The sequence below is a fragment of the Sciurus vulgaris genome, assembly GCF_902686455.1.
Source record: "Sciurus vulgaris genome assembly, chromosome: 8".
Taxonomy (NCBI): Eukaryota; Metazoa; Chordata; class Mammalia; order Rodentia; family Sciuridae; genus Sciurus; species Sciurus vulgaris.
Window position 1 is genome coordinate 137,956,507 of NC_136468.1, and position 20,488 is coordinate 137,976,994.

The window sequence follows — 20,488 nt, forward strand, 5'->3', positions numbered from 1 at the left end:
GGGGGCGCCCGCGGTCGCGCATGCGCAATCATCGCGATCGCGTCCCCTTTAAGAAATTCCTTTTGCCTCCGACCCCTTTGCTTCCGCTCCGCGTTCCCACAATGCAGTGCGGCTGAGCGCCTCGGAGCCCGCGGGGACGCTGCCGGGGAGCCCGGGCTGAGGCGGCGGCGGCGCGACGTGGGCTGCGGCGGGCCCGCGGCGTCGGGCGGTGCGGATGTCGGGCTGGGCGGAGGAGCGCGGCGGCGAGGGCGACGGGCGCATCTACGTGGGGAACCTTCCGACCGACGTGCGCGAGAAGGACCTGGAGGACCTGTTCTACAAGTACGGCCGCATCCGCGAGATCGAGCTCAAGAACCGGCACGGCCTCGTGCCTTTCGCCTTCGTGCGCTTCGAGGACCCCCGGTGAGGCCCCCGCGGGTCCGCCCGCCTGCAGGCCCCGCGCCCCTGCCTTCCCTCCGCTCCCCTCCCCCCGCGGGCCTCCCCTCCCCCTCAGCGCGGACCCCTCGCGGCGCCCCCGGGTGGAGGAGGCGGCCTCTTCTCGCCGCGGGCTTCGGGCCGTCCTCTGCTCCGTCGTCACTTCCTTTATTATTATTTTATTTAGAAACACCGAATCTGTGCGTTTGGAGGGCCCGAGCCCGCCCAAACTGGCCTTGGGGATGGTAAAAATTAGCATTCGCTCCTTCGCGGCTGGGGAGGCATCCCTAAGGGGAAGCGGACCCGCGCTTGGAGAGCTCGGGGCGCCTGAACTGGCCCGGGAGAAGACCCCGCCTGTAGCAGAAGTGGCGGTCGCCCTCCCCTCCCCGCGGCCAGAACTCGCCGTTGTGGGGAACAGACTGTGGGGACGTGGATGCTTTTGGAGGTCGTAAAGGGGTCTCTGTGATGGAACCGATCTCCAGCCCGCGCGCGCCTCCCTCCACAAGGCCAGAACCCGGTCCTGATAAGGATTCAGGGATTTGGGGGAAGTTCTACAACAGCTTGAGGGTTCCCTTCCCTCTGATGAGGGAGGCCTTACTAGATGCTAAAGGTCCCAAGGATGTGGAAACTTTAGACCCCTAAACCAGCTCAAAAGGGGTCTTTGTGATTTTGCAAACATTGTTGGCATTCTGGCCGGAAAAAGCCCAGGAACTTTCAAAACTGCGGTTGGTGCTTAGAAGCTACTGCTCTGCACTGGTCACTGCTATTTAACTGGGGTTAAACAGGAGCCTGCCCCATTTCCCCAGCATCGCTTGGAGGAAGGCTTCTCTGCCTTACGACAGGAATGTCCTGCCTGCCGGTGGTGCAAGTATTGGTTGGGCCAGGACACCATCTGAGGTTGAGGTGGCAGGAAGCACCCTGAGGCTTTGATGGCTGAAGACTGACAGAGCTGGTTCCTGATGTCTTACCATTTGCCTCAAAAGTGGAAGGAGGCATTTTTTACACCTAAACAGGAATGGGCTATGCACCTGTTATTAGTAACAGTGCCACTGTGTATTTTGCACTGTGTCTGGGTCAGGTACCATGCTGTGTACTTAGCATTTTCAGTAATCTATGGGGGAGATACTGTTAGCCACATTTTATAGATGAGGAAATGAGGATTTGGAGAGTTGTTGATAAAAGAAGCTCGTAAGGGTTCAAAATAAAATTTGACCCTCTTTGTTCTGCCCTTAAAATACATACTTGCTGTGTGATATGTTACATTGTCATTTCTTCCTTTAGTCCTTTCACAGTAGAAAAGCTGTATTCTGATATCAATGTGTGAGAAGTTTCAAAACACTTTGCACATTAATATCTCATTTTATCCTTAAAATAACCCTGTGACATTAGCATACTGCTCACATTAGAGATGTAAAAACTTGGATTATATTTAACCATGGGTGATTACTACTAAGAAGCAGAATGATTTAAAGTCAATTTTTTGTTTCAGATTGGGGATTGAACCAGAGGCACTCTACCACTGAGAGTCATCTCTAACCCTTTTATTATTATTTTATTTTATTATTTTATTTATTTAGCGGTGCTGGGGATTGAACCCAGGGCCTTGTGCTTGACAGGCAAGCACTCTACTAACTGAGCTATATCCCCAGCCCCCCTTTTTATTATTTATTTTGAAACAGGGCCTCACTAAATTGCTGAGGCTGTCCTCCAATGTGGGAACCTCCTGAGTAGCTGGGATTATAGGCATATACCACTGTGCAACTTCAATTTATATTCAAAATCTGCTCTTAAACTCTAGCAGCTATGCCCCTCCCATATTGCATTGTAATCCAGGTTGCCCTGTGATGTGGTCCTTGTTGCTTTTAATCCTGGATTTTTTTTTTTTTTTTTTTTTTTTTTTTTTTTTTTTTTTGCGTGGGGGTAACTGGGAATTGAACCCACAGGCACTTAACCTATGAGCTACATCCCCAGCCCTTTTTATTTATTTTGAGACAGGGTCTTGCTAAGTTGCTTTGGGCCGTGTTAAGTTTGCACTTGTGATCCTCCTGCCTGTCTTGTGAGTTGTTAGGATTACAGGCATGGGACACCATGCCTGGCTTTTTGTGTAGTCTTTAAGCAGTAGGCTTTGTGGAATAACTTCAATGGGCTAATGTTTGGTATGCATTTTGAGGAATTGCATAAGGTGTGGTGGTGCACATCTGTAGTTTCAGCTTCTTTGGGAAGCTGAGGAAGGAGTATCAGTTGAGCCAGGAGTTGAAGATAAGACTGGCAACATAATGAGACCCACTCTAAAAAACAAACAAAACCCATGAGAAACAGCTCATCGAGGTTAGAGGAACTGAATGATTGGCAAAATCGGTCATCTGCCAACAATTTGTCTTCTCTAAATTAGTCCTCTTATAATTTATCCTTTTCATTATTCATTATCATTTCATTGTTCATTATCATTTCATACCTAGAAGACTATGTGTGACAGCTGTAAAGTTTAATTCAGTACCATGAAAGGTTTTCAACCAGAGCAAACGTACATCAAGATCCTGTTTTGTGCTGGGCACAGTGACACACCTATAATCCCTGTGACAGGAGTTTGAGGCAGAAGGATCACAAGTTAGAGGCAAGCCTGGACAACCTAGTGAGACCCTGTTTCAAAATGAAAAATTAAAAGGGGCTGTGCATGTAGCTCAGTGGCAGAGCACCCCTGAGTTCAATCCCTAAAAAGATCCTATTGTTTTTTCCCCTTTACTCTCCATTTACACTCATTCATGCCTTTCATTGGGAAGTCAGTCGGCTTCTTGGGCAGCACTAACTTCAAACCTTTTTTTGCAGAGATGCTGAGGATGCAATTTATGGAAGGAACGGTTATGATTATGGCCAGTGTCGGCTTCGTGTGGAGTTCCCCAGGACTTACGGAGGTCGGGGTGGGTGGCCCCGTGGTGGGAGGAATGGCCCTCCTACAAGAAGATCTGATTTCCGAGTTCTTGTTTCAGGTATGTTCCTTTCAGACTTAATGAAATGATACATAAACTAGAGTCTGACTTCTAAGGAATGTTAGCTGTTACTTTTCACTGCATGGAATACATGGACTTTCTTTTCAATAACCTGTGCAGAAGCCCTGCTCTGGCTTGCCAGTGAGGCAGGTGTCCTGCAAATGAAATTGCAGTAGTTTACTCTTGGTAGAACATAAACCTGCTTTTAAAGGAGTTTCCTAGTGGTGAAAGGGAAGGTGATGTCAAAGTCCTTTGAGCTTGAAATCTAAAGATGTTTTCTCTAGGAACATAGCCTGATGTCAGACTTGGTAGAAAGACATTACAGGAGCCAGATTTGAACAACTTACTCAGCCTTGGATCCTTAAAAAAGGCGAGTTTTGGTGGTGATTTTGGAATTATATTAAAACAAACCAAAAAAAACTCCACAACTTGGAATCTTGTGGATTATGTTGGAAAGTAGGAAACATTTCTGTCTGATGTGATAAAATGCTTAACTCAGAGATTTATATGTCTTTGAAATATTAACACAGTGGTAAAGACCCAAGGCCTACTACACATTGCAGGGAAATTTTAGAACCCTAGTGGAGTGAAATGTATTGAGGAACCTGGTGCCTTCTTAAGATGTGAATGTCCTACAGTCACAGCCAGTTAACCATGTGCTTAAAAGAGTGATACTCAGTATCTGCCTATCTTGTTTCCCTTTGTAATTTTTTAACCCTAGAAATCTATTCCCTCCTTCAGGATGTCATACATTATCTTTTTTTCTCTCCATGCTGCTCTGAAATCCTGCTTAGAAAACTATTAGGAAATGGCTGCAGTCCTGAGCTGTGAGCGGTAAACACAGCCTTTGAGAGCAGGAGCACATTTCCCTTTCATGACACCAGGTAGGGTTGTATGACTCCCGACTAGTTTTAGCGTCTGAGTATTACCTTTCCCCCCACTGTAGTGGAGAATGTTGGTGATCTCTTAAGAGGTACTTTGTCTGGTTTGTCAGTCACTCACTCCTATAAGAAAGCGAACTTTTTAGATTTTGTTATTGTTAAACTTCAGCTACACTTTGGTTATTTTGTTGGCTTATTTCAAAATTTCATGTCCTGGGAAATCTCCAAACAAGAAATAATTGGTACTGATAAATTTCATAATGGGAAAAATTGGAGTTAGTTATGGGAGTTTGACATTGACTATGAAGGACAAAGAAAGAGTCTATGAATTTTGCTCTGCTGGGAAGGTTTGGTCTCTAGAAGATAAGCCTAGGACCAGCTTCTCAATTACCACACATATCTCAGTACTTTTCTCTGTCTTTGTGTCCCTTATCAATATTTGTGATTTGGGGACCCATAGGAATTAAGTGATTCATAGAGAAGAGACCATAGATATTGCTGACTCTTAACAGGGCTGTAGACATGGCTGAAGGATGTGGGCTCTTCTTATGTTTTTTGTGCCTAGGACTTCCTCCCTCAGGCAGCTGGCAGGACCTGAAAGATCACATGCGAGAAGCTGGAGATGTCTGTTATGCAGATGTGCAGAAGGATGGAATGGGGATGGTTGAATATCTCAGAAAAGAAGACATGGAATATGCCCTGCGTAAACTGGATGACACCAAATTCCGCTCTCATGAGGTAGGTCCTTCCTTATCTTCTTGTGATCTATTTCTAGGTCACTGTATCTGACTCTAACCTAGCAGTAGTACTAATAGGTTATGCATTTGCCATTTGTTTGATGGTCTCATAATACTATTAAAGATCTATTTTAAGTGAAAAAAGCAAGAATTTGCCATGTCTAAGCTTTGCAGAGCCACGGGAGAGAGAAATGTGCTTTTTTTTTTTTTTTTTTTGTGGTAATGGTGCTGAAGATCAAATCCAGAGCCTTGTGCATGCAAGGCAAGTACTCTACCAACTAAGTTATATCACCAGGCCTACATTCATATTTTTAACCTGGAAAAAAATACTGGTGTAATCTGTCATAATGTGGTAGACTGCTCTGTGATATTACCCCTTATACAACTGGCGCAAACAGCAATGTCTGTTATGACTGTTCCCCTTCTGGGTCTAGTCTGGGCTCTACAGGTCAACCTCTTCCCTTCTTGGCACTGCTGGCAGGACTGAGTTGTACTACATTTTTCCTTTTCCATTGTAGTGCAGGTTTCTCTTTGAAACTTAAGCCACCTTGACATCATCTTGTAGTTGGCCATCTCATCCCTAGGGCTTAGTTCTTGGTGTTCTTCCTTTCAGGAAGACAGCTTCTGCTTTGGATCTCTCAATTTGATTCAGGTGGTGACTGTGCTTTGGTACCATTTTGCCCAGATACCAGACTATCAATTGGACATTGACCTTTTTCCTGATTATCTATCCTATGTTGCTGTGGTGTTTGGAGATATCTAGAGGAAATAGGTCTCTAGGCTTTTTTTTTTCCCCCTGAGAATTCATGTAATTCTCTAGTTTATGGCTTGGAGGCTGGTCCTTGCATGGCTTAATAATGCTTTTGCTCAGATTGTCATTTATGACTTGAATTTGGAAACAGAACAGTACCTGGTTCTCCCTACAAAGCAGGACTTCAGTGAGGGTAAATCCAATGACTGGCTTGTATCTAAGGCAACAAAACATCTTGCTTCTTTTACCTTAGTATCTTTGGATTCAGGTGAGATCCAAAGATACTAAGGTAAAAGAAGCCAGATGCTTTGCTGGTTGAGGACAGAGGGCTGGGAGATTGTCCAGCCTAGACATGATTCTTCTGTTGGTTATTAATTTCTTAGATTGTCCATATGAAAAATACCTTCATAATAGCCTGGTTACTAAACTTACCAGGAAACTAATCTAGGAGGATAACTAGAGCATCTAGCCTAGGTCCTGACACCTAGGAGGTATTAAATATAGGGTAGCTTCTATAGATGCCCATTTAAAATGTCAAATTGTCACACTGTGTCAATCTTAATTTTCTTCCCTTTTGAAATGGGATAGGAAGAATACTTACCTCTTTAACATTGTGAAAGTTTAATGAGAGCACTGCCAGGTATATAGTAAGGGCTAAGGACTTAATACTTATTTTAGGCAGCTGATTAGATCTTGGTTTGCTTATTCTTCTGGCTCTAATTTTTTTTTTTTAATTCTGAATTTCAGGGTGAAACTTCCTACATCCGAGTTTATCCTGAGAGAAGCACCAGCTATGGCTACTCACGGTCTCGGTCTGGGTCAAGGGGCCGTGACTCTCCATACCAAAGCAGGGGTTCCCCACACTACTACTCTCCTTTCAGGCCCTACTGAGACAGGTGATGGGAATTTTTTTCTTTATTTTTTAGAAGAACTGAGCTGCTTTGTGCTCAGAATCTACATTCCAGATTGATGATTTAGTGTCTTAGGAAATTTTTTTAATTTTTTTTTTAAGGAAAAAAGAAACTACATAATTTCTACCAGGGCCATATTAGCAGTGAAATGTTTAAACTGCAGAAATTGTGGTTTTGGTTCAGAAACAAGTTGTATATTTTTCACCCCTGATTATGGGAAAAAAATCAGTGCTATGTCTTTGTGGGTTGGTCTGCTATGGAGATCAGCAGTTACTGTGACTGAGTCGGCCCATTCTGTTTAGAAATATATTTTAAACGTTTAGTAATTGACATGTGTCGTTGTCCTTGATTAAGTACATAGATTTCACCTAAGAGGTACACTGGTTTAAAAAAAAAAAAATCACTGAGTTATAGTAGCACTTTGTACTAAACTTGTTTTTGTATTTTGATGCTGGGATTGAACCCAGGGGCACTTAACCACTAAGCCACATCCCCAGCCCTTTTTATTTTTTATTTCAAGACAAGATCTCACCAAATTGCTTAGGGCCTTACTAAATTGCTGAGGCTGGCCTTCAACTTGGGATCCTCTTGTACCCAATTTGTAAAGAATAGGGATGGATCATTTTGCTTGGGGATAATGAGAATTGATCTGATGGTGATTTAAGAACTTCAACCTCAAGTGCAGATTTAAAGTTCTATTATAATTCAAGGCCAGTCTTGTAAATTAAATTACCTAAAAGAAAAAGGGAGCCTTGCAAATAAGAGAATAAGATGCCTAGGGATTTTTTTTTTTGATAGCAGTATTGAACCCAGGGTGCTTAACCCCTGAGCCACATCCCTAAACCTCTCCCGCCCCCTTTTTTAGAGACAGGAACTCCCTAAGTTGCTGAGGCTGCCTTTGAACTCAGAATCCTCCTGCCTCAGTCTCCTGAGCTGCTGAGATTACAGGTGGGCACTACTGTGCCCTGCTCCAAGGCTACTTTTATAAATTCTTTTTTCAGAAAGAGAAAAATACAAGTGGGGGCTAGTAACCCATTTGCATATAATCATTTTGTGGGATGGAGGTTGGTTTTAGGTAAGGAGTTCTCAAGCTTTAGTCTACTTTGAACAATCTCCCCGCCCCCCCCGCCCCCTTTTTTTTTTTTGGTACTGGGTATTGAACCCAGGAGCACTTTGCCACTGAGCTACATGCTCAGCCCTTTTTATTTATTTTGAGACAGGGCCTCACTAAGTTGCTGAGGCTGGTCTTGAACTTGTGGTCTTCATGCCTCAGCCTCTCAAGCGGCTAGGATTATAGGTGTGTGCCACCACACCCAGCTATTTTGAACACTTTTAAGACCTGAGCAGAAAGTTAGGCCTCTTGCTGCTCTGAGTAGAATAGGTACCCAAGAACAAATGCAGCTCTGACCGATAAGGTAAAGATAGATGACAGCTCAGGTTTTCACAGTGATCGGATACTATCTACCAGGTATGTATGTAAAAGTTCACTTATGTAGTTTGGTAGATAGTTTTTTAGAGGGAAATAATGTTTTCCAAACTGAACAGGTTTGCAAGCAAATATTAGATTCATTTCCTTGGAAGCGGACTTTTTGCTTTCCGTTAGCATCAGGAACTCAGTGCCTTGTTTTGGTTAGATCTTTTCCAATTCTGTCTTCAGAAGAGTCAGTTACTAAGGAATGACTAAACATCCATTTTTTTTTTTTTAGGTGACTGAACAAGTGGGATAGGGTTCACAATAACAAAATACCATCATTGCTCTTCCACATGCTCACTGGGTATCCCCTTCCCAGAATGGCTACTCAGGTCTGTTGAGAAGGCTCTTGTTCACCCAGCCTTGGCAAAGAGATATTACCTGTTTGAAAATAATAGGAAAGAATGTTACAGCTGAGCCTGCTGTCCATCTGCTCTGCTGATATAACTAATCACTTGGTTTTCATGGAAAACACTGGAAGTAAGTATAGCTTCATTCCAGTTTTCCTGAGTATCTGAAAGAATTACAGTTATTGTACACTTCAATAAGGAGTAGAGATAGATTAATTAGCCATTTATGCGCAGGAAGGAGTGGAAGAAGAAAACTAAGACTTCACTCATTTTGTCCCAATAAGCAGTCTGAAACAAGGTTCTGTTTGGGAGATAGTACATATGATCAGTAGGCATTTGCTGAAGCAGTGACAACTGTCAGGTTCTGCAGGGGCATGTTTTAGAGTTTTGTCATAAGTTTGCTAGCCTCCTTTCCCATCCTTGTGTTAACCAGAGTTGTCTTAACTGGATGATCTTGAAGAGGTAACTCCTGCACTGACCAGAGCTGAGGCTGGTCTGAATGCTTCTCCCCCAAGAGATGTCCTGGACTAGACCTGGCACTTGAAAAGCATTAACTTTTGAAAGTTTTGGTTAGCCCCATTCTCAATTGCCAAGGGGTGCAGCAGCTCTGAGCACTGACCCAAATGCACAGCGATAAAACATTCAACCTACCCGAGGTTCTGGATTTTATTGGCCTGGAGTTCTTTTAAAACTCCTACTGTAGTGAGGGGATTGCAAACTGATGGCTCCCAGACTACATCTGGCTTGCAGGTATGTTTGATTTGGCCTGCACAGCGCTTTATTATTGTTAATTTGAATTGATTGCCAACAATTAAAATTTTGGAAGTATCACACAAAATGCCAAATACCCATTTTCTGGGAAAATGGGCTTACATTCCTGGTTGGCTTCAAAAGAGGCATTGAATGCCAGCTGCTCCCTTAGGCAGAGCTCCAGATTTGCCACCCACCATAAACCCCCAGCCCTGTTTTGCTCTTTCATTGCTGATTAGACCCTAGAGTAAGTATGATACCTGGACTCTACTGCCCTCCTAATGCAACACATACCTGGGGGGGCCACAAAATACTCTTCCACCACGAAATGGGAGTTTTGCAGTAGTTCTTCAGCACAGTTGCCTTCTGCTACATTATCGGATCTCAAGTACAGGCATCTATAAAACCCAGAAGCTCAAGATTACTTTTTCAGAGAATGGGGCTTCTAAGGCAGTGGAGAGGGTCAAGAATGGGAGAACAAGCCAGGTGCTGTGGCACATGCCTACAATCCCAGCATCTGGGGAGGCTGAGACAGGAGAATTGCGAGTTCAAAGCCAGCCTCTGCAAAAGCCAGGCATTAAGCAACTCAGTGATACTGTCTCTAAATAAAATACAAAGTAGGGCTGGCGATATGGCTCAGTGGTCAAGTGCCCCTGAGTTCAATCCCTGGTACCCTCCACCCAAAAAAAAGAATGGGAGAACAAGGGAACAGCATAATCATATTCTTGATTTATGGTCACTGCTCCAGGATAGAGGAGCTATGGTCAGGAGTAGACCAAATATTCATCTACAGTTTATAGATTCTCCCAACAACTATAAGGTAAGTGGTAATTATTTTTCAGAATTTATTTTTCTTTGCTCCTGGTACTGGGAATTGAACCCAGGGTCTCACACAAAGTAGGCAAGTGCTCTATCACTATATCCCCATTTCTTTTTTTATTTTCATTTAGAGATAGGGTCTTGTAAGTTGCTGAGGCTGGCCTTGAACTTGGGATCCTTTTTCCTCAGCCACCCCAGTATGATGCTTATAAGTGTGTACCACTGTACCCAGCTTAGGATTGCTATATTTAACAAATGTTTTTGGAAGCTTACTATGATTAGATTACTTTTGGCGGTGACATGGGAACGCAATTACAATATAGTCATATTAAATCTAACAAGCAAAGCCTGCCAACAGACTAGCAAGAGGATACCTAACCCAGCCTGAGTGAGACTCATGTACTCAGAATAGGTAATGTCACTGTTAAAGGATGGAGAGTGAATTTCCTGGTAGATGCAGATGCAAGGAACTTAGTGCAAAAGCCCAGCAGATTCAGAGGACAGGGAGTTCATCAGGCTGCTATATGGTCTGCTTGGATGGAAGAGGAAGCTGGATACCTAAGCGGGTGGAGAAGGAAACTTGCTCAAGATTACTAAGTGCTATACCACTGAATTACATCCTTAGCCACCTCTTCCCCTGACCACCCTTTTTTTTGGAGTCAGGGTGTTGTAAAGTTGCTGAGGCTGGCCTCAAACTTGAGATGCTTCTGCCTCAGCCTCTTGAGTCACTGGGATTACAGGTGTGTGCTACTGGGCCTTGCCCTAATGGGGTTTGAGTCATGTCACAGAGGGGCAGGAATAATGTGAATACCTGGGCAAAGGCTGCTTGCATTGAAGGCTCAGTTACAAGATTCTTTTAGGAAAGGACTAAAAGAATCCTGGCATCCAGCCCAGAGCTAGAAACAATAAATATTTATTCATGCTATGAGAGTTGGAGTCTTCCAGGTCTTAACCTATCTTAACTGTGGCCTTAAAGAATGATCTTACCAGACCCTAAATTTGTTCAAAAAAAAAAAAAAAAGGAGTTTTGTGTTGGTATTTTTAATGGGATTATGCTTTCATTTAAGACAACTTGAAGAACAAAAATTAAAACCACCCATAAAGGGAACCACTGGTCTTTGCTATTTATTTATTTATTTATTTAGTTAGTTAGTTAGTTAGTTAGTTTTTGGTGCTGTCATACTGGGGATTGACCCATGTAAAATGCCATATATGATTGCTGGGAAGATGAAAAATAATAAGGGTATTAAGAATAAGATTTGATAATGGTGGGCCCACATTCCCTGCAGTAAAAGGGGTGCTGAATGGCACACTCATTTTACTAATTTTTCAGAAAGAGCAAGTATACCCTACTGTGCCTTGGTCTCCACCACTCATTCAAAGTATTTGAATGTTCTGACAAAGATTCTGCTATCAACAACAGGCTTAAAAGCCATTGCTTCCCTTGGACTGGCTGATGGGCCAGTTCTGCCAGGCTTAATAGTAATTGATTTGTTCACTCATTAGGTACAGGTTAACTACATAAGTGAGATTTCCAGGAAAACAAAATTCACACCTTTAAATACCACACATTTCCACTTAATTACTATTTACAATGGCGTTATTCCTAGAGTAGATACACATCTCCCTATGTTCTTCATCATGGGCTGATGAACCCAGAGTCTCTGATAGTGGCACAATAGACCCCTTCACATGGCAAGTTGCTTAATTTTCCTGTACCTCAGAATCTTGTTTAAAACAGGAGAAGATGAGCTATTATGGTGTTTTCTGTTTTTGTAGTGCTGGGGATTGCATGCTGTGCCTCTGGTCAGTTATTGTTGACAAAGGTCTACTTCACCTCCTTTCTCAATTAGAGTTCTACAAGACAAGTTAGTATAAATACTCCTGAGACACCCATTTTGTGAATAAATCAATCTCGTATGCATCTGGGCTAATATTAGTTATGTATTATCGTTGGAAGAATTGAAGAAAATACTTCACTTTTTCTGTATTCTGATCAGATGAGAAAGGCTTAAGGCTGTGAAACTAGAAATACACTCGCTAAAGCTCAAAGATGTCACCAGAAGCTGAGGACAATAACTCCTAAAAAAACACAGAAAGTGCTGTTCCAGTACAGAATAAAAGAAAAGTGACTCATTTGTGCTTCCCCTGGTCCTTGGACTGGCTGATGGGCCAGTTCTGCCAGAGGTGGGATGGGGTGGTATTGAGGATTGAACCCAGAGATACTTTACCACTGACGTACATCCTCAGCCCTTTTTATTTTGAGACAGGTTCTCAAAATGAGTTGCAGCTTATAAATTGCTTAGGGCTTTGCTTAAATTGCTGAGGCTGGCTTTGAACTCTCAATCTTACTTCAGCCTTCTGAGCCACTGGGATTATAGGTGTGCACCTAGAGGTTCACTTTAGCTGGCTTATATAGAGTAGTAGTTGAGAGGAGGGTCTGAGTCCCAAGTCCTGGGTTCTCTACTACCTATGAAATTCTGAGCCTTTACATCTAAAATCAGATAATCTTGTCTTCCAGGGTTGTGATAACTGAGATAATGCGTATAAAGTCTTAATCCCTAACACTAAACATGCTAATGCTTTTTAGCTCGATGACATGTTATTAGTGGACAAAGAGATTTCTGTGGGCTAGTCAGGACTTTTACACCTAGTATGACTATTGCCCAAAACCCTGGTGAATACCTGTCTTCACTTTACTAGGTTCTCTTTCATATTGAGTCAGGCAGTGTATTCAAAACATTCAGGTCCTACAAATATCACATTGAATAATTAATAGGAATCATTAACCCAAACAATGTAAGATTTATGGGAAGAGTGCAGATCACTTACTGCCAAATTAAGATTCCAGCTCCAATTTCCTTATTTTTTTTCACAAGCTCTTTGTAATGGGAATGAAATAAACTGTTTATCTACTCCCTGCCCCCTCCTTCCCAGTTGCTACACATTTCTTTATAGTTCCACTCTACATGTCTTGGAATATCCTGACTAATTTGTTGTTTTCTTTTATCAAGGAAATTAGTAAAGAACATTCATTCAGCCAGGCTCAGTGGTGCACACCTGTAATCCAGGCAACTCTGGAGGCTGAGACAGGAGGATCACAAATTCAAGGCCAATCTCAGCAATTTAGCAAGGCCCTAAGCAACTTAGGAAGACCATGTCTCAAAAAGGGCTGAGGATGTGGCTCCATGGTAAAGTGCCCCTGGGGTTCAATCCCCAGTACCAAAAAAGAATTGATTCAGCAAACATTGACTGAGTATCTGCTCAGTGCTAGGCATTGAAAACAACATGAGCAAAACCAAACATGCTCCTTGGATGAGCATGAGAAGAGGAGTGGAATAACCTTCATGTAGATTATCAGCTCTATCAAACATCATGAGAGCCACATGTTCTGGAAAAGAACCTAACTCATTATCATGGTTTTTATCTGGAACTGTTATCTCAAAAAATTTCATGGTTTTTTTTTTTTTTGGGGGGGGGGTACTGGGGATTAAATCCGGGGTTGCTTTACCACTGAGCTGCTCAATGCAGCAAGGATAAGAGGGCTTCTGGGAGAAAAATTGGATGATGAGAACTGTAGCCTCTTCAGATTAATGGATTAATAAGCTGAATGAACTACTGGATAGTAACTATGCAATTGGGGGGTGGTTGAAGGAAGTAGATCACTGGGGGTGTGGCCTTGACACCTTTCTTTCTTTTGGTACAGGGATTGAACCCAAGTGTAGCTCAGTGGTATAGGACCCCTGGGTTAAATCTCCAGTACCCCCCAAACACAAATAAAAGCATTTTTAAAAAGTTGTATTAAGATTAAAAGTTGTATTAACAAATGGTGGGTAGAGGCTGTACCCTTTTTGTATTCACAAGCTAGTTTGTCAGTGACCTATGCCTCCAATTTTACTATAGTACTTTACTAGATATTCTGTCCCATTAGGCATTTGTTTTGGGCCCCTGGTATACAATGAAAAGTTGTTTCCTTCCACATTCCCACTTTTTTTTTTGAGACCAGTCTCCTGTGTTACCTAGGCTTGCTGTGAACTCCTGGGTTCAAGCAAACCTCCAGCCTTAGCCTCTGGAGTAGCTGGGACTTCAGGTGTTGGCCACCACACTGAACTTTCCATTTATTTTATTTCTTATTTTAATATTTATATATTTATTGGTACTAGGGCCACTGAGCCACATCCCCAGCCTCTTATTTTTTGAGACAAGGTCTAAGTTGCCGAGGCTTGCCTAGAACTTGTGACCCTCCTGCCTTACTCTTCCAAGTAACTGAGATTTCAGGCAAGCATCACTCTGCCCAGCTAGTTAAATTATTTTGAAGAACAAATATTCCATTGCATGAGGATATATTTGTTATTTATTTAGGTGATTTCTGGGTTTGGCTTGGTTTGGGTGTTCTAAACAGTTTTTCAGTGGACACTTGTGCATTTTTCTTTCCTCCTCCTCCTCCTCCTCCTTTTTTTTTTTTTTTCCCCCTCTAGTACTGGGGATTAAATCCAGGGCCTCCCAAGTGCTCTACCTCTGAGCTAGACTCCCAACTCCTTGTGTCCGTATCTTGATGGTCTTTCACAACATATCTTTCCCTAAGGAAACACTGGGTCAGAAAATATGTACAATTAAATTTTTGAAACAGTAATAACACTAATCAAGTCGGAAAAGGAGCTCACATTGTAATAACAGACATAAATCAATACAAAACAAAATGTGAAGAAAACAAGATTGGTGACTGAAAGGAGACAGAAGTTGCAGTCCTGAGGGGAGAGAATTGAGTGCCAAGAGGGAGAATGCTATGCAACAATATGGAGGGTGACTGCAAGAAAAAGGAGTCAGCAAATGCAAAAATCCTAGGGACCGAATGAACTTGACTTAGGGGGGAAGCAATTAAGAAAGCCATTGTGCTGTACAGTCAGCAGCTCAGGAGGCTGAAGCAGGAGGCTCGGGAGTTCAAAGACCGCCTAAGCAATTTAGCAAGGCCCTGTCTCAAAAAATAAAGGGCTGGGCGTGCGGCTCAGTGGTTAAGCGCCCTTGCGTTTAATCTGTAGTACCCAAAACCAAAAAATAAAGTGTGGCTGGGGGTAGAGCGGGAATAGTATGTCTGCGTGGTTAGGCAAGGACTCTAAAGTAAGGCCTGAAAGGCGATGATTAACAAGCAGTTCGGCTTTTGTTCCTGCGTACACTGGGAGGACTCGTTGATTCTAAACACGATCCATAATGAACAAAGAGAAGAATGAAACCATTTACCAGCGAGGTGACATTGGGCAAATTCCTAACCATGCTACAGCTTTTTCGCCCCCTGAAACGGTACATCAGTCGCCAACACAAACCGCTGCGAAGGGTCCACAGTCAGGGCTTTGGGAATCGCAAAAGCGACTTTACCTGTCTTCCAGTACCGACTCCATGGGCTCCACCCCATCGGTGTTCACCGCGCGGAGCCGGTCAGCGAAGGCGACGGCTTTCTCCAGCCGCACCACCGCCTCGCGGCTGCCGAAGTCCACCAGCGCTAGACGTTCCAGGTGCTCGATCACCTCGGCCGTGATCCGACCGCTTCCCTGGGGGTAAAGGGGACGTGGATCGCGGAGAGGCCTACGCCGACTGTCAGCCACCCACCTAGACGCTCATGGCCTTTACCTGAGAATCCGCCTGGCAGGTGAAGCCCCGGCGCCCGCCCAGCGGGGCCCGAAAAGCCAGCCACACCGCCCGTGCGCACATTTCTTCCCTTTTCGGCCTCCGTAGTGCGGCCAAACGAAATGCCGAGCGACGCGCCTAAGAGTGATGACATCAGAGTGCGCCTTGTCGCCTCCGCCATAGCCATGAACAGCGTCGGGGAGGCATGCACCGACATGAAGCGCGAGTACGACCAGTGCTTCAATCGCTGGTTTGCCGAGAAGTTCCTCAAAGGAGACGGCTCCGGGGACCCGTGCACCGATCTCTTCAAGCGCTACCAGCAGTGCGTTCAGGTGAGCCGCACCCGAGCCGCCGACTACCCCCAGGCCCCGCGTTCTCCGCTGTGTTCCCAGCCACAAGCGTCGCGTCTGGCGGACGTTGGGATCGGGAGGGTGGAGGAAGACCGCAGTGAAGCCGGTGGCAGGAGTCCTTTCCCCTATCATTACCACTGAGGCCGCCTGGATGCCTTTCCGGTTGACAAAGTTAAATATTTTTGTAATGCTTTACTTTTTACGGAGCACAGCACATTCTTTGGTTCATTTATTTGTGCTCATCCTGAACTTGCAAAGTGGCCAGTTATCCGTATTTCATACATGGAGAACTGACACCCAGAAACAAATTAACTGGTTTAAGCTCAGTAGTATTAGGTTTCCTTGATTCTTTTGCCCGTGGTGCACCTTTCCACTATTACTGTTAGATATTCCGGTGATTACCATCCTCTGGCCTGTTCCACTCTGTGAACGGTCCCATTATTTTCATTATAATTCTTTTATTGACCTGTTTCTCGAACAGTTTCCTAAATGGAGCTAGTAAAGTTTCATTCTGGCTCAAACAGTCCTGGGAAAAGCACTTTCACTGAGTTAACCTAAAACAGCCTTCTGTATTCCACCAGGGAGTTGCTGTCTTTACCCTATTTTCAGATGATGACAGCAAGGCTGGCAAAGCCAGTAAGTCCTTGGAATCCAGATTTGAACCCATGTTATCACTAAAGTAGTGGGGATGCCCTTTGTCAGATTTCTCTTCTGAATTCTGAATTTTAATGGTTCCTTTAGCAACTCCTTTTTGAATCTGTTCATACACTTGATTTCTTTATAATGGTACTGTTAAAAAGTATGTCATTTGAATCTTGGGTTCTGAGTCTATATGGTTCAATCTGATTTTACTTTTGTGCCAACACATTTTATTTGCAAAGTTTTGACTTTAAGCTTCCTGTGCAGCTTTATAATGTGTTTTCTTTTTCCATCAGAAAGCAATAAAAGAGAAAGAGATTCCTATTGAAGGACTGGAGTTCATGGGCCATGGCAAAGAAAAGCCTGAAAACTCTTCTTGATATTGACTGTCACCTTGAAAATGGATTCCTATATCAGGAAATTGAGGACTCTGGATTTTGTCAACTAAGGCTGTGAAGATAGCTGTGGGATTCAATGAATTTAGGAGGGAGTTGTTTTATTTCTTCTCTATTGATGTTTTCCTCTCACTTGTAAAAGATGATGAACCACCGCTCTGCTTTGAGATGATTTCTCACTTGATCTGGCATCTTCCAGAACCTCAGTGGGCTAAAACTGAACAGTTTCTCGGGATTATGGTTGCAATACATGATCTAGAATCAGCTTTAAATATATCTTGTATATAAATTATTGATAAACTAGTCAAGATGATCAGGGTTGCCTGACTTCTTGGTTTTTGCTGCAAAAGACATTAGGTACATTGTACTGGGGTCATTGTTCATGAAAACAATCAGTTAGGACCTCTTTTTTCTCTCAGGTAGCTAATGCTTTAAAAGGGGATCCAGGCACAACAGTCTCATCTAATTTATTTTTATATAGTAACTCACAAAGATTGTTGGTGGCCTGGGTTAGCAAAGAGGAAGACTTTTTTTTAGCAATTTCCTGCCTTCTTGTCCAATTAAGATATGAAGCTTCAAGAATGTTAAAATGAACACCATTTCAGAACTCACAGCATAGTTCTGGAATTACGTTACTTGGAGTTGCTGTGGCAAAAGATCCCAAACCAAAAAAGTTTGCTATTGCCAATTATCATCCCAAGTTAATAAATTAAGTCAACCTGCATATAATAAAAAAAGTCAAAATGCTGCATCTGGTTAAATGGAGGGGAAAGGTGCTTGCTTTATTTGCCTTGTTTGCCCACCCTGCCCTATAATGCCTGTAATCATGATGGAATAAATTTTAACATTTAATTTTTATCATTATTTGCCCCTGGAACTTGGTTTACTTTATGGAATACCTATTATCCTGTTATCCCACATAATCTTATATATATACTGAAGAGAGGTTTGTGCTTTATAATTTAAGGCTGAAAAGAAAGTGAAGATTATCTGGGTGTGGTGTGGCTCAGCCTATAATCCCAGTTACTTGGGAGGCTGAGGCAGGAGGGCCGCAATTTTGAGGCCAACCTGAGCAACTTAGTGAGACAGTTTGAGTAAAAATAAGGGATAGGGATGTAACTCAGTGGTAAAGCACTTACCTAGCATGTGTGAGGCCCTGTATGGAATTCACAATAGTGGAAAAAAAGAAAAAGTGAAGATTTGTCTAAGGTAGGTAATATGGTATAGAACCATATAGAGGTAAGGTATAGAAACCTGACTTTTTCCTAAAATTTATATCCATTTAGTCTACAGATTTTTTTCGGGGGAGGGGGTTCCGGAAATTGAACCCAGGGGTGCTTTATCACTGAGCTACATACACAGCCCATTTTTTTCTTTTTTGTACTGAAGATTAAATCCAGGGGTGCTTAACCACTGAGCCACATCTCAGCCCTTTTTTGAGACAGGGTCTTGCTAAGTTGCTTAGGGCCTCACTAAGTTGCTGAGGCTGGTTTTGAATTTGTGATCCTCCTGCCTCAGCCTCCTGAGACGCTGTGATTACCTGACTCTTTTTATTTTTCATTTTGATACAGAAGTCTCACTAAATTGCCTAGGCTGGCCTCAAACTTACAATTCTGCCTCGGCATCCTGAGTAGCTGGGGTTACAGCTATGTGCCACTGCACATACTGTCACTGATGACCAAAACAGATCTGTTAAGAATTCTTTGCTAGTCAGACGTGGTGGTGCATACCCATAATCCCAGTGGCTCACGAGCCTTCTTCTAAGCAACTCGGTGAGACCCTGTCTCTAAATAAAATACAAAATAGGGTTGGGGATGTGGCTCAGTGGTCGAGTGCCCCTGAGTTCAATCCCTTGTACCCACCTCCCAAAAAACAAAAAATTCTTTGCTGGGCATGGTGGCACACATCTGTAATTCCTGTGAATAGAAGGCTGAGGCAGAAGGATCACAAGTTTGAAGCCAGCCTCAGCAATTTATTGTGAGGCCCTAAGCAACTTAGAGAGACCCTCTCAAAAAATTAAAAGGGCTGGGGATGTGGCTCAGTGGTAAAGCATTCCTGGGTTCAATTCCTGGTATCAGAAACAAACAAGCAAACAAAACCCAAAACAATCCTTCAAATAGTAGGGTGTGGTTGCATGTGCCAATAGTTCCATCCACTTGGGATTCTGAGGCAGAGTTGTTTAAGTCTAGGAACTTGAGACCAGTCTGGGCAATATAGCGAGATCCCATCTCAAGAAACCTCTCTGATGTATAATTTAAAAGCTTACTATATTCAGGACTGGGGGTATACCTCAGTTGGTAGAATGCTTGCCTTATATGCACAGGGCTCTGGGTTCAATTCCCAGCACCACATACAAAAAAAAAACACAAAAGCTTACCATATTTAAATTATAGTTAAGCCTAAAAAGGCCACATATTAATAGACTTCTCACATCCTGGCAAAAAGACTATTTAAAATTGATACTCAAAAAATAATTTCAGGGCTGGGGCTGTCGCTTAGTGGCAGAGCTGCCTGCCTAGCACTTGTGAGGCACTGGGTTCGATTCTTAGCACCACATAAAAAATAAAATAAAAGCATGCTGTCCATCTACAACCACAAAAAAAATTTTTTTTTAAATGTCAACTGTTCTTCATCCTACTTTGACTTCATCCTCTCTAGAAAGTGACTCCAACTAGCTCAGCTTTGTTTTCAATTTTTTAAAAATAGTGTTATTTTTGTTTATTTTTATTTTGAGAATTGAACCCAGTGCCTCACACTTTTAGGCAAGCACTCTACCACTGAGCTACACTCCAGACCAAAAAGTTTTCAATTTTAATGACAAATTTATCACCCTTTCAGGATAATTTTGTAACTAATACTGTTTCTCCTAATTCTTTTTTTTTAATAAATATTTTTTTTAGTTGTAGATGGACACAATACCTTTATTTATTTTTATGCCGTGCTGAAAGGATAGAATCAGTGCCTCACACATGCTAGGCAAGCGCTCCATCACTGAGCTATAATCTCAGCCCTGTTTCTCCTAATTCTTAATGGCTATGGGATAATTTTGATTTCAGAAACAAATAAAACCAAGACTATTAAGCAGAAATGTGTCCCACTGCCTTTATTTCTCTAAAGTTTTCTTGCCAACCTTGAAGATGCTAAATCTTAACCCCAAGATTAAAAACTTGACTCCTCTGGAGAAAATTTTCCAACTATGCAGAGGATTCTGCACCAAAAGCTTCTGGACTAGGACATGAGAAAGTTGAAATCCAGAGGAAGCACCTCTTACTGAGAATCACAGGTATCTCAGGTGTAAACGGCAGCCAATCTTCAATGTCTTTGGCACCCCAAGTCTGTCAGGGGCCTCTCTTAATACTTAATTAGATCTGTTGCTCTGTACTCTGGTCCTTTGGCTTTACCCATCCTAGA

The 20,488-nt window shown here is 42.9% G+C and overlaps 3 protein-coding genes across 3 annotated transcripts; 2 read left to right on the top strand and 1 right to left on the bottom strand.

Moving 5' to 3' along the window:
• The first annotated feature begins 92 nt into the window (after window positions 1–92).
• Window positions 93–7,011, top strand: SRSF9 (serine and arginine rich splicing factor 9). Its single transcript, XM_079151454.1, has 4 exons — window positions 93–402; window positions 3,241–3,401; window positions 4,848–5,020; window positions 6,518–7,011. The coding sequence occupies exons 1-4, from the start codon at window positions 215–217 to the stop codon at window positions 6,659–6,661; spliced, it is 666 nt and encodes a 221-aa protein (XP_079007580.1). The 5' UTR covers window positions 93–214; the 3' UTR covers window positions 6,662–7,011.
• A 1,347-nt stretch (window positions 7,012–8,358) lies between these two features.
• Window positions 8,359–15,820, bottom strand: GATC (glutamyl-tRNA amidotransferase subunit C). Its single transcript, XM_079151466.1, has 4 exons — window positions 15,697–15,820; window positions 15,445–15,617; window positions 9,547–9,650; window positions 8,359–8,533 (listed from the first exon to the last, which is right to left on the bottom strand). Exons 1-4 carry the CDS (start codon window positions 15,775–15,777, stop codon window positions 8,481–8,483), a joined length of 411 nt encoding a protein of 136 aa, XP_079007592.1. The 5' UTR covers window positions 15,778–15,820; the 3' UTR covers window positions 8,359–8,480.
• On the top strand, window positions 15,816–17,941 carry TRIAP1 (TP53 regulated inhibitor of apoptosis 1; the record flags this gene model as incomplete). The annotated part of the gene is made up of 2 exons (XM_079151469.1): window positions 15,816–16,025; window positions 16,979–17,941. 2 exons carry the CDS (start codon window positions 15,816–15,818, stop codon window positions 17,060–17,062), a joined length of 294 nt encoding a protein of 97 aa, XP_079007595.1. The 3' UTR covers window positions 17,063–17,941.
• Window positions 17,942–20,488: the final 2,547 nt, after the last annotated feature.